Genomic DNA, 14,445 nt, shown 5'->3' on the forward strand with positions numbered 1-14,445 from the left:
GTCTTACCTTGGGTCACAAAACTAGTGTGTGAGTTAGAGGGGAGAATTGAATTCAGGTCTTCTGACTCCACTAGGATAGGCTGCCTCTCCAATTGCTGCCTTCTATTTTAAATAGTCCTTTGTCTCTCTCTCATCTCTAACAGTGAACTTTTCTCTTTCAGATGTTGTCCTCTTGCTGTTCATTTTTCATTATAATGGAAGCATGAAGCAGGCCATCCCATTTATTGTCATGTATCCTTTTGGTATCTTCAAGAAGCTGAAATCACAATAGTATTTTTTATTTTTTCATAGTATGTGAAATGTTGTCTGGAGTTTCCTTGATTCTCTTAGGTGGTAGAACTAAGAAGATGGGAGTCAGAGTTCAGGATAATGTGTGGGCACTAACAGACAACAATGCACATGCACAGGGCCTTAAGTTTACTAATTTGATACCATAAATGTGGGTCCTTCTTCCTCCAGCATAGATGGAAACCTCTTATACCTTAATTACCAAATGGTTTTATGAGTTGCTTAGGCCAAGTTAAGTCTCCACCTTGCTGGTGGAGTTGGAGACTGCTGGTTTAGTTGAGTGTCTCTGAAGTTACCTAGGCTCCACCTCAGGTGATTGACCCATTGTCTGTCATCAGGCCTGCACTCAAAAGGGATTCCAGCTTGGGAGAACTTGCCAGAGCTTGTATTTTGTTGGGATAGCTTCTGAGCCGAGGGTCACCTCTATACCCCAATGTGCTATCAGAGGAAGATTTTGGTGGAAGACACAGACTTTATAGAGGATGTCAAATCTGGTGCCAACCTTACCGAGCATGCTGTCTTGCCTTGAGGGTCTATTTCTGCATAAATTTTAGTGAAAGATCACCTATTACTAAGAAACAATGGTTTACTACTTTATTTGTTTAAAACAAGATTCTTATTCTTTTTTTTTTTTTTTGAGGGTTTTTATTTTGTGTGTCATGGAACCCTTGGGTAGACTGGTGAGGTCCGTGAACCTCTTTTCAGAATAATATTTTTAAATACATAAAATAAGTACTTAGGATAAAGGAAGGGTGAGAGCCAAATTGGATATACAGAGCATTAATCTCCCCCTTTAACTTTCCCATATATATATATATATATATATATATATATATATATATATATATATATATCTCACAGACCAATAAGAAAAAGGAGCCACTGAACTTTAATCTGTGAAGAATCAGTTTTTTATTTATTGCTTGAAAATTAATTAGACAACAAGAGCGGAAACCAATTAGGGAAATAAGGAAGGAGAAATACAAATGAATAATCTTAGATCTAAGCTTAGTCTATTCCTTTATAAAACTCACCGAATCCCAGACTGCCTGTCAGACTGTGAATCCCTGGAAAGACTGAACACCAAACCATGTGCACTCCTTTCAATCCCGGTCCGTCGCTGCTAAGTTCACTGCCAGAGAGAGAGAACTTGCGTTCCTGCCCTCACTTTTAAGGCGGTGTCCTGGAAGTTCCTCACGTTCTCCTCCCCAAAAGGGAGGTCCTTCAAAAGCTGCTTCAGTAGCATGTGCAGTCTCTCAAATGATTCAGCTAAAACTTCCGATATATATATCTTTACCACAAATAATTTTTACCACATTCCCTGCCTTGTTTCATTTGAAAAATGAATGAGTTTGCTCAATGAAACAGCCAAAATATCCTATGCTAACTAACAATATGTTAACATCAATATAGAAAAGGGAGAGAGAAAAGTTTTGTCCAGAGGGGCAGTCCCTCATGAACGCGACGCTTTGACATTGGTCTTACAGAGGGAGGGCCTCTGCAGAGAGCACATGTTACAGATGGTATATAATAACAGAAGGAGATAACAAAAACCAACAAAACAAAACTGTTCATATAAAGTCTCTGAGTTCTCTTGTCTTCTTGAAGTGGTAAGATGTCATCAGGAGGAAGTTGGATTATGGTCTGGAAAACTGGGCTCTGGACTCTGGACTGGAAAACTGGATTCTCTTTTTTAACTGTTTGAATTGCTGGATTTTTTTTTACTAAACCTTAGCATAGCGTTGTCAATGATCAAATTAATTAATTCCATTACAGAAGCCAATTATATTGAAACATGGTTATCAAAGGGGCAGCTAGGTGACTTAGTGGACAGAGTGCTGGACCTGGAGTCAGGAAATCAGTAAGACCAGAATTCAAATCCAGCCTCAGACACTTAGTAGCTGTGTTACTTAACCTCAGTTACCTTAAGCATCAGGGACCATCTCCAGTCCTGATATATATCTTGTCACTGGACCCAGATGGCTCTGGAGGAGAGAGAGAGAGGTTGGTGGCCTTACACTGCCCTCCATCACTTAAAAAAATCCAATTCATTGCAAGTCACCTCCCAACGTCATGGTCCTTTTCGAGAACAAAGGATAAACAACAAGAAGAAGAAGTAGCTGTATGACCTTGGGCAAGTCATTTAACCTTGTTTGCTTAAGTTTCCTCCCCTGTAAAATGAGAGAAGGAATGGCAAAGTGCTCCAGTATCTTTGCCAAGAAAACCCCAAATGGGATCATGAGGAATCAGACACCACTGAAGAACAATTGAACAAAACACTTATCAAAAAGTTTGTGGACCCCAGGTTAAGGTCTGTCCATGGTTTAAACTGTCTCATGGGTTATATAGGAAAAACAGTATAAAAGTTGTCACTGGATGTAGGACAGGAAAAGTCCAAGAAAGAGATGGTCTGAGTACCCTGCCCTGGTCAGGTTAAATCAGGAACGTTGGGCGATGCATTTTAGGAAGGACATTTATAAGCTAGGGCATGTCCAGAGGGAAGGAAGCTAGGATGGTGAAAGGCCTCAAGTCTGTGCCACAGGAGAATTCATTGAAAGAATTGAGCTGTTTAGCCTGGGGGAAAAAGATATTAGCTGTCTTCTTAAGTATTTGAAAGATGAGTATGTATAAGAAGGATTTGACTTACTCTTTTTGGCTCCAGAGAACAGAACCTGGGGCAGGAAGTTGTAAAGAGATAAATTGCCCTAATGTAAGGAAAAACTTCCTAGCAATAACAGCTGTCCCCAAAATAGCACAAGTGGCCTCAGAAGAGTGTTTTTTTTTCCTTTGGGGAGGGCTTTGAGAGAATGCTGGAGAACCAATAATTAGGTTTATTGTAGAGGGGACTGTGGTTCAGGTGTGAGTTAGACCATTTGGCCCTTGAGTTCTCTTCTAATTATAGAATTCTGGGAGTCTGCCAAAAGATAGTCTTGTCATTGTAGTGAGAATGAGGGCTTCACTGGTGTCAGTGTAATGCTCAGAGAGCTTTTTTTTTTTTTTTTTGCTTTTGTTTTTTAAAAACTGGGACTCTCCCCATCTTGCCCAGGCTGGAAGTTCAGTTGTCATTCGAAGGTTTTATGACATTGCTTATTGCCAAGTCATTACCCTAAGGCCTTCTGTTTGAGCGTATAGCTCATAGCACCATGTGGCTTGCATCAGCATCACTCCTGACTGTAGCCTGAACCAGATTAAAATTTACTTATTTTTTTTTTTAGTGAGGCAATTGGGGTTAAGTGACTTGCCCAGGGTCACACAGCTAGTAAGTGTTAAGTGTCTGAGGCTGGATTTGAACTCAGGTACTCCTGACTCCAAGGCCGGTGTGCCACCTAGCTGCCCCCAGATTAAAATCTAATTGTGAAATATTAGCAAAATAAATAAAAATACAATAGAACATGGATAATTAATACGTGGTTTTCTAAGTTAATATATGGCCCTCAGGGATCCTTGCATCCATTTAGTGATGCCATTTCTATTTGAGTGCGACTCCTCTGGTAGAGCTGGTATAGCATCAGAGAAATTCATGCTAAAGAGAAATGTTTATGAATGTGGCCAGGTTTTCCCTGAGAGTGCATGGTTTACTGGATATTACAGAATTCAGAAACAAGACACTTTATGATTGTGATGAATCAACTGGGCTCTCAGTACTACCAGACAATCCTTCTACACTTTTTTAACCAGCCCACCGTCCTACTGTCCACAGATGTTCTTCCAAACCTCACCTCCTCAAACCTCCCATGGCTCTTCCTCCTTCACCTTCTGAGCTGAGAACATTGCCTCATATTTTGGGGAAAAATTGAGGACATTCACTGAGAGCTCGCTCCCTCTTCTCTTCTCCTCATCTCCTATCACTCCCATGCCTTCTGCTCCATATCCTCTTCCATCCCTGCCTGACACAAAGAGATGGGCCAACTCCTTGCTGAGGCAAACTCCTCAACCAGCGCAGGTGATCTACCCTGACTTCTCCAGCAGACTGTCCCTTCTGTCATCCTCATTCTCATTTGCCTTCAGTCCCTTCCTGTCTGCTGGCAGCTTCCCTACTACCTATAGACATGCCCACGTGTCCCCTATCCTCAAACCACCAGTAGATATCCTTTGACCGTATATCCTCATTAATGTAATAAGTAGCTGAAAACAAGTTAGGCTAGAGCTGAGCAATTTGGTGGAGTTGTTACTGGATTTATGGCAAAAGAAATCATGCCGACATCTGGTCTGTTTTCCCTTTTCCCTCTCATCTGATAGAGTAGCTTCTGGCAAAGGATTTGTTCTTTGTGGGCAGAAATTGTAGCCTAAGGGGCAGCAGTGGAAGATAAATCGCTGTGCATTGCCTTGTATTTTCAGCTTGTCTGTAGCTCTCCTTTCTCACAGGCTTCCATAATACCAAGCAATTCTCAAAAATTATGGAATCAGATACCTTAGATTTGAAAAGGACCTCAGTGTCTACCTAGTTCAATACAAGGCTTATTAAGGCTCTTCTGAAAAAGAGGACTTAGCTTCAAATATTCTTTGAACTTAATTTCTTGAATACTTTCAGGAATGGGGAACTCACTTCCTCACAATGTAGCCCATTTTACTTTGGAAGCATTCTAATTGTTAGGAAGCTTTTCTTCATATTGAGCTGAAATTTACCTTCCTATAATTTGTACCCATTGTTCCTTGTTTGGACTTCTAAGCCTATCGAAACTTTTCAGCTATTTGATGATAAGTATGCCCCCTATGCCTATTCTTCCTCCCCTTGTCCTTCCCCCTGCTATCCTCTAACAAGTCTTCCCTACTTCAGGATAAACATCTCCAGTTCCTTCAGCCAATTTATGAAAGGCATGATCTGTCCCCAGACTATCCTGGTTACCCACTTATTTTGTCTAGGTTCTTCCTAAATGTGGTAGTCTTTTGGTGAGAGAAGGAGGAGGAAGAGAAAGGAGGATCAGAATATAGGTGATAATGCATGGAAATGGCCAGGAAATGCCTGCTTCTAGGCAAGGTAAGGTGAAAGTTCATCTATCAGAGGCCATGTTGCAGGGGCAGAGTCTCAGTTCTGGTAGGCACTGTCCTAATGTTGGCTAATAGTCATTATTGTTGAGCAGCAGTGGGATTGGGCCTGAGTGGCTGCTGTACTTCCAGTCTGAACAAGATAGGGAAGATATAGTCTTGATAAAATGGGTAGTTTCCCTAGTTCTGCTTATTCTCTCTGCATTAGTTCATTTAAGTCTTTTTCCATGTTTCTCTATAGTAATGTTTCTTATAAGCACAGTAATATTCCATCATATTTATGTATAATGGTTTAGGCATCTACTTTGTTTCCAATTCTTTGCTACTACAGAAAGAGCTGCAATAAATATTTTAGTGTTATATGGGACCTTTTTGTCATTTGACTTCCATGGAGTATATGCTTAACAGTGGAATCTCTGGGTCAAAGGGTATGGATGCACTAGTCACTTTCTTTTGCATACTTAAGAAATTTCAAGAGTGGCTGTACCAATTCATAGCTCTACCAACAATACTCCTATCTTTCCACAATCCCCCTTGTCCCTCAAGCATCAACTATTCCCACCTTGTTTTCTTTGCCAGTTTTCTGGGTATAATGTTAAACCTCAGAGGTTGGTTTTGGGTTTTTTTGTTTGTTTGTTTGTTTGTTTCTCTTATCATTAGTGCTTTTGAAACATCCTTTCATGTTTGTAATTCTTTTGAGAATTGTTTGTCATATCCTTTGATCATTTACTTATTGGAGAATGAGCTAACACTCTTTCCACTTTGTAAAGCTGTCTTATTTCCTCACATGGAGTTTATAATCCAGCAAAGGATTATAGGGTTATAACTCTAGAGCTGGAAGATACCTCAGAGGCCATTAGTCCACTGTCCTTCCCTATTTTCCAGTTGAAAAACCTGAGGCTCAGGAAGGTTGATTTCCTTGCCCAAGTAAGGGTGCACAGGTGGTGATAATCAGAGGCAGGATTTGAACCAGAGACCTCTGACTTCAGAGCAGATGCTCTTTCCACTGCCAGATACTGCCTTCTTGGTCCCCATATGGGGTTTATATTCCAGGAAAGGATTAGAAACAGATGACCATAATATGTAATTTGTGCTTTATTTTGGTTTGAATGGCAAACATTTTGTATTGGAGGAGTTGGGTTGGTTTATTAAGTACTTATTATATGACAGGCACTGTGCTAAGGTCCAGGGATACAAAATCAACACGAAAACAGCCCCACCCCTCAAGGAGCTTCTACTTTTAAGGGAGAACACATAAATAGGTATGGATAGGACCAGTACAAAAGTAATCTTCAAAGGGAAAGGATCCTCTGGGGAGACAAATACAAAAGGCCCTTAGTATAGTACTTGAAAAATAGTAAGTGCTTAATGAATGTGTTGTGCCCCCCCCCCCATTTATTTATCCATTCAAGGAGTAGACATTCTAAAGGGAATAGAATATATATTGGGAAATGGTGGCCTAGAAAGAAAAGAAGTTGGTTGTTTTTTCCCCCTTTTATTTATTCATTCATTTATTCAATCATTATTTATTTATTTAAAGTTTTGACTTCCAAATTCTATCCCTCTCTCATTCTTTCCCTTCCTCCCCTCCCCCCCTCCCCAAGGTTGCAAGCAATCAGTATAGGTTATCCATGTGCAGTTATGGAAAACATTACCATATTAGTCATTTTACATAAAAAGAGAAAAGGAGTTTTTTCAAGGCAGTCACAGAGATTGTGTAGTGAGCCATTGGGCAATAGACAGTCATGCCCTTTCAGGTGGCAATGTATGATTTGATAACTGTTAGTTGAGCGGTGGTCATGCTGTTGTCACAAACTGTATGCTATTGTTGTGTGATTTAACACTCTGACAGATTTCTGGGTGGGTGGTACCTCTTGACTCTTCAGAAGTGGATAATAGACTTGGCAATGGTAAGTTTTTCATCTCTCATTGTCATTATCAACATTTATTAAGCATCTGCTATGAAGTATGTAAAAGTCCTTTGAAAAATAACAAGTTCTATATAGATGTGGGGAATTATTATTATTTATGTTGATATTAAGTCTTTTTGCCAAATGCTCCCACTGCCCTTTTTTTTTTCCAACATGGTGCTTTCTAAGCATTACAGATTTTTTTTTTTAATAAAAACAATGTCATCAGTCTGTGTTATGGGCCAAACTACATTTTTATGGACTGCTCTAGGAACCTGGTCACCATTTCAAAAGAGCATTTTTCTCCTAGGATACTACATTTTACATTCCCAAAATTCTTAGACTAGTTTCTTCCAAACAGAAATGGATTGGACAGTGTCATCATTATAGGTCTCATGGTAACCCAGGTGTATGTCTTCTAGGGCCTGAAATAGAGTGGCTTCTGGTCACTGGAGCCTTCATGCTTATTAGCAGAGATTAAATTCTATAGGGAGTATGAAATGGGGCCAGTAAATAGTCATAAGCATATAGCTTCATATTTGCTTTTATGGGCCAAAGGTTTACAGGTTTTTAGCAACAGTTCTGAACTATTACGTTCTAGAATTAATTTTTTTTTCCACTATTTTTGGGGCAGTGAGGGTTAAGTGGGTCACACAGCTAGTAAGTGTCAAGTGTTTGAGTCTGGATTTGAACTCAGGTCCTCCTGAATCCAGGGCTGGTGCTTTATCCACTGTGCCACCTAGCTGCCCTCTAGAATTAATTAAAAAAAAATATATATATATATATATATTTAAGCTCTATCAGCAAACACAAATATTGCAGTAAACAAACGAGCGAAACATAAATAAGATTGTAAATCATTTTATATGATATTGAAATTTTTCTTTATATAGTCTATAAATTCCTAGTTTCTTTTAAAATGTATATACACTAGATAGTTGTAAAATTATCCTTATTGACTACTTTTCTGTATATTTAGCTGAGCTTTGTTGCTCTTACTGTACTTGTAACTGGTATGGATATTGTTGTTTTGATTCATGTCATACAAGTCTTCCCACCACTTTGGTCTAAACCTGGGATTTCATTCATATTGGCAACTTGCCTGTGAGTCTTATAAGAATGGCTGGAGGACAGTGAGAAGTTCATCAACCAGGTATACCAGGAATAGGCTCTCTAGGGAATGCAAGGACAATAAGCAAACAGTTCCTTTTGAGCTTTCTGTGTTGGACAACAATATACACACGTATGTATACACACAAGAAGGTAATTCTTTTGAGAGGAGGCACTGTCAACTAGAGGGGATCAGGACAGACCTTATATAGGAGGCAGCTGAAGGAAATTAGTTCTCAAAGGCAGGAGTAAGTGCAGTCCAGGCATGGTTACACTGCTTGGTATATGTCCAAAGCAGAACTTTGAGCCTGCAAGAATGGGACTTTTTCTGTTATATACAACAGTGCCTCACAAGTCTTCTCCCATTTCTTTGAATTCTTCACATTTGCCACTTATTACAGTGTAATAATATCCTATTATATTTATTTGCCACAGTTTGGTCTACCATTCCCCAATCAATGAACACATGGTTTTTCTCCAGTTTTTTGGCCATGACAAATGATTTCAGCTACTATTAACAATTTAAGGTTTATACAGTAGTTTTCTTCACAACTTTGTGAGTTCGGAGTATAAATATTATTATCCCTATTTAACAGATAAGGCAACTGGAGCTCCATGAATTGCTGAGAGTCATAAAACTTAAAAGTGTCAGAGCAAATCATTAACCCATGTTAGTGTCCACTAGACCAGACCGTCTTTCATACATCGTACCTATACGTGAACAATGAACAGCAAAAACCATTTTCTTCCCTTGGGATGGTCTGGCAATTTACTCTTGGCTAAAGGGAGGAGCAGTATGACTTTACTAATATTTAGGAAAATCATCCTTAAACACTGTTGACTCAACCCTAGAAGAAAAGGGACACCAAATTGATAAGATACTCCCACCCCTTGCTCACCACACCCAGGACTCTTGGGCTGTTTGTTGATGCTTGCCTACCATTGGGTAGACCAGACTTTGGAACCACTTGAAAAGTGAACTTTGTTCTTTATTTCTGCCTTCTCATTTCTTTTTTGATTTAGATTGGTTAATCTTAAAGGTCTTACCTTACCTTACCTTACCTTCCTTCCTTCCTTTCTTCGGGGCAATGACTTGCCCAGGGTCACACAGGTAGTGAGTGTCAAGTGTCTGAGGGCCTGATTTGAACTCAGGTCCTTTTGAATCCAGGGCTGGTTCTCTATTCACTGGCCACCTAGCCCCGCCCCGCCCCCCCCTTCTTACATGCCATGATAAATATTTCAACTAAGTGATTTGGGAATTAATGATGTACTTGAGCATCTTATTTTCTTAACCTTATTTGGCTCAGTGGCACTTGAGACAATGTGGAAAAAAACTCTAGACTTGGAGTCAGGAGATCTGGTTTCTAAGCCTTGCTCTGTCACTTGTTGGATCATCTGGCCAAGTCACTCTCTTCATCTGCAATGACATTTCGGGTTCCCATAGCAACCTTTGTAGTAGCTCTTCTTGCCCAGAAAACAAATACCCCTTCCTTACCTCCACATTTTTGAATGTTTAGGTTTCAAAATTCAGTTCAATCGCCACCTTCTGCTGGATGCCTTTCTTGATCCACAAGGCTGCTAGTGTCCTCCCCTCCCCCTAAATCAACTTGTATCTATTTTGCATACAGTATATTTATTTAGGTACATGATGTCATTCCCATTGAGGGCAGTGACTAGCACTGTGTTTGGCACAAAGTTGGTGTTAACTGATTGAATAGTAAGGATATAATCAACCTACTTGGATTATTGGGAGAATCCATATGAGGTAATCTATGAAATGAAGTACTATGTTTACTTCATTTATTTTATATATTTATGTTATAAGTGCTTCTATAATTACTTACAGGGGTGTTGGTACTCCTTCCATGACACCACTGCCGGTGGTAGTAGATCATCCCTGAGTTGTTGCCCCCACGCTGGCCCCCCACTAAAGACCCTCTGCTGGCCAACCTTTCTGATAATGTACCTCTCCAAACCTTGCTAGGCTGCTAGGTTTTTTTTTCTTTGTGGGGCAATGAGGGTTAGGTGACTTGCCCAGGGTCACACAGCTAGTAAGTGTCAAGTGTCTGAGGTCGGATTTGAATTCAGGTCCTCCTGAATCCAGGGCTGGTGCTTTATCCACTGTGCCACCTTAGGCTTCTAGGTTTTGCAGTCTTTACCTGAAGCTCTTCTGGTCTGCTAAGACCTGCCAGACTTTGTGTTTTGCTGGCATGCTGGCCTTTGAGAACCCAAGGTCACTTCCATGTCACAATGGGGCATCTATAGACATTATTATAAGTGCTTCACATTGATAATATTTATTACCAGAGTTCTAATTAGTAATTTTGGCACCAGGGCAGCAGTGTGTTGGGTGTAAACAACATTAAAGTGCCCTCCAATTAATTTTATCATTCACGATGTGAAAACAATACCAGGTGGAATTCAGATATTCAGTTGAGCAAGAGGGAGAATTGGTTATTACAGTAACTATGCCTTGTGCTTTCTAAATCTTCATGCCCTGCTGGTTAGGTGTATATGCCTTGATGAGTAGTTACAAGCATCACATTTTAACCAGTGCTTATCATGTACACTTATTCCCGGTGGTAGGAGACCTAGGTTTCTTTTCATTCTAGGTTCTGTCCTATGAATATAGGCAAGTCCAGTACTCTTGGCCTAATTGGCCTCTATATAGTGAAGTGATTAGGGAAGTGAATTGTGGTGTAGGATGAAGGGAACTGGATTTAGAGCTATGGCAGAAGGACTAACATGGAGGCTTTTCCCCCTCATTTCTATCATTAAGATGCTTTTTCTAATTTTTCACATTAAAAAAAATGAGGTGGGGGTAGCTAGGTGGCACAGTGGATAGAACACTGGCCCTGGATTCAGGAGTACCTGAGTTCAAATCTGGCCTCAGACACTTAACACTAGCTGTGTGACCCTGGGCAAGTCACTTGACCCCAGTTGCCTCACCAAAAAAAAAAAAAAAAAGTGAGGTAGATCCTAATGGGTAGAATGACTTGTCCACACTTGCACAGGGAACAAGTAGAGCTGAGAGTTTAAACTTAAGTTACCTGATATCTGGGTTTAAAAATGTTGACCCTGGTTACCTCTTGATCTCCATAGTTCAGGTCCCATTAAGTAACTGAGTTTTAAAAGGCATCCATTTAATCAATCAGTCCCAATCTCTGTTCTGACCTCACAATTTGAAAAGAAACTTAGGTTCACATGCTATTGATAACAAATTGGATCTTGACTTTGACTCTTTCCCCTTTCCTCTGGAACAGAATTTGTGCACCTTTATTAGCGCTGCCAGCAAGTTTGCCCAGCTTCAGTACCTGTGGGAGGCAAGGGATTCCGGTGCAGTAAGTGCCTTGACCTGGAGCATGTCTGCGTATACTTGTGCAAGTAAGGAAGCCAGGGGGTGCTGTGGTGGGGGTGGGCCACTGCTGAGTTTGGTAAAGTCTTAGGAATAATAACATGCACTATTAATATCATAGTGATATATAACATTTATCTACAATATTATGTATAATATATGTCAATATTGCTTTATAATACTTTATTTGATCCTTATAACAACCCTGTTTTATAGATGAGAAAAACTGAGGCTCAGAAAACAGAGAGGGGTTAAGTGACTCCTCCAGGGACACACAGCTAGTAAGTAGTAGCTGAGGTGAGATTTGAACCCAGGTCTTCTTGACTTAAGGTCCAGTACTACACCAGGCTTCCTCTCTTTCATGCACTCATGCTGTCTGTCTAGAAGTAAAACTCAGCTATATGTGCTTTGTGCTCAGGGTATGTGATGGTTATACTCCCCAGGTAAAAAAAAAAAAATCATTTTGATTTTCCTCAAAATTTGTTCCTGCATAAATCAACACATATATTACATATTCACACAATTTATAAGGTTGAAGGGATACAATTTACCTCTTTAGCCTAAAAGAGTATTTACCAAAATAGGAACTTTAGTGCAAGATGCAATAGACACTCTTGGAGACAGTATTGAGGCTCTAGCAATACTTTCCCCCTCTAGAATTTTTTTTTTGGCATGGCAATGACTTGTCCAGGGTCACACAGCTAGTAAGTGTGAAGTGTCTGAGGCCGGATTTGAACTCATGTCCTCTTGAATTCATGGCCAGTACTTTATCCACTGTGCCACCTAGCTGCCCTCCCATTTGAGGTTTTCTTGGCAGAGATACTGGAGTGGCTTGCCCAGAGTCATACTGGATTTGAACTCATATCTTCCTAACTACAAGCCCTGTGCTTTATCTACTATGTTCCCTAGCTGCCCCATTAACTGTGTCAACATAAAAAATTACCTATTAAATGCATAGTTTGTCCTTCTGAAAATAGGCCTCTTTGGTTCCAAAACTTCCTAAGCTCAACTTTCTGCAGAAATGAGTACCTACAGAGGTCCCAGACGAGCACATAACTATATCTATGTCTATATATCTTTCTATATTTCCTATATAGACCAAGTATTCCATGGCCAAAATAGTTTGGGAAACTCTAGTATGCAGAATTTTGCTGTCTTCTAGCAACAAGGACATAAAATGGTTTAAAAACATTCTTCCCTCCAAAGATCTGCTGATTCTCTGAATGTCATGAAAATTTCTTCATGAAATTCAGTTTGTCTTTGAATAATTGGCTCACTTTAGAGTCAAGATCGCATAGCACTTAGAACTTGAGGTTAGTTCAAGCTTGTGATGCTAACCTATTTGACCTTGGGCTAGTCACTGTGTCATAATCTATGGTAATACTTGTACTGCTTGTACATTAGAGTACTGTTGAATTGTGTGAACACATTAAAGCATTTTATAAATTGTCAAGTGCTCTATAAATAACTGCCCAGAAGTTACGATTGCTAGATCATTTTTCTTTAGAGAAATTTGTGATTTGGGTTATTCGTAATCTTTTAGAAGTCTGGGACCATATTTTATATTTTTTCTACCCTCAACAGCACAGTGCATGGGTACATTAATGATAGCTCACATTTCTGTGGGGCCTTCGGAGTTTACAAAGCAATTTCCTACCTTTACTCCTGAGAAGGATTCAGGGAAAATATTATTTATCCCCCTTTTATAGAAGAGGAGGAAACTGAAATTTTAAGACTTCTTGTCCAAGATCACACGGCTGTTGAGTGGAACCAGGGCTCAAACCCAAGTCCAAACAACTCCAAGTGTTCTTTTTGCCACTGTAGACTTCCTCTCATTAGTGGGTTATCAGTTTTGTTGAATGGCAATGTTCAATTGCAGATGAAATTGGAGACTAAAGTTAGAATTTGAAGCCATGGTATGATAGGAAAAGTGTTAGCTTTGGCATCAGAAGACTGGTTCCAGGCTATGTGGAACTCTGTGGAACTCATTCCCCTATGTCCACCCCCTCTTTGAACAGCAGTTTCCTCCATTTTTAAAATGGTCTAAAACACTTCATAAAAGCCACACAGACACTTTATTATTACTTTTCTTGTTGTGATGGATTAGACTTTCTTTAATGACTGTCAGGATTGAGAAATTCCATTGTCATTATGCCATAGAGTAAGCAGGTATAATTTGTTGGTATTACTGTATTCAGTTCATTGGCACTATATGCAGCGTTGCCCAGCTTCCACATTCTCTTTCTGAGAGGAAGTAAAAACTCTAGAGCTGAGGGAGAGAATGACCTGATCAGGAAAGTGATCCGCAAACTGAGTTTGAATCAAACTCAGTTGTCTTCCCTGTGCCATGGCACAGGGAAGTTCATGAACTTTAAGGTGTACTGGGTTGGATATGGAATAAAAGGCTTCATTTCTGCCTTTGAGGAAATAGATATAATTTAAATATTCTTCAAGAGTCTGATTTCATTGGTGTGGAAGGGCTCCACTGATGTGCCCTTTCCCTGATTTTTTTTTTTTTTTTGGCAGGACAATGAGGGTTAAGCCCAGGGTCACACAGCTAGTGTCCAGTGTCTGAGGCCGGATTTGAATTCAAGTCCTTCTGAATACGGGGCCGGTGCCACCTAGCTGCCCCCATTAGTTGATAGTTTTTTAAGTTGCTGTGGCTCTGGTGAAGTTACACTCTCAAAGGGTGGCTCTTGGACGCTAGAAACGGTCCATTAGTCAGCCAAACTTTATTTCTGCACAAGAGACATACCAGAAAATGAAACAGTTAGTACAATAAAGTGTATGTTTGCA

The 14,445-nt window shown here is 40.0% G+C and overlaps 1 protein-coding gene across 1 annotated transcript in view; it reads left to right on the top strand.

The window, feature by feature from the left end:
- The window catches only part of SLC66A3 (solute carrier family 66 member 3), a 32,074-nt gene that overhangs the window by 14,828 nt on the left and 2,801 nt on the right, over window positions 1-14,445 (top strand). The window contains exons 3-5 of the mRNA XM_043989250.1: window positions 162-231; window positions 7,127-7,184; window positions 11,558-11,678. Coding sequence (XP_043845185.1) covers window positions 162-231; window positions 7,127-7,184; window positions 11,558-11,678 — 249 coding nt within the window. The remainder of the gene's footprint in view (window positions 1-161; window positions 232-7,126; window positions 7,185-11,557; window positions 11,679-14,445) is intronic.

The sequence above is a fragment of the Dromiciops gliroides genome, chromosome 2 (assembly GCF_019393635.1).
Source record: "Dromiciops gliroides isolate mDroGli1 chromosome 2, mDroGli1.pri, whole genome shotgun sequence".
In the NCBI taxonomy this organism is placed as follows: domain Eukaryota; kingdom Metazoa; phylum Chordata; class Mammalia; order Microbiotheria; family Microbiotheriidae; genus Dromiciops; species Dromiciops gliroides.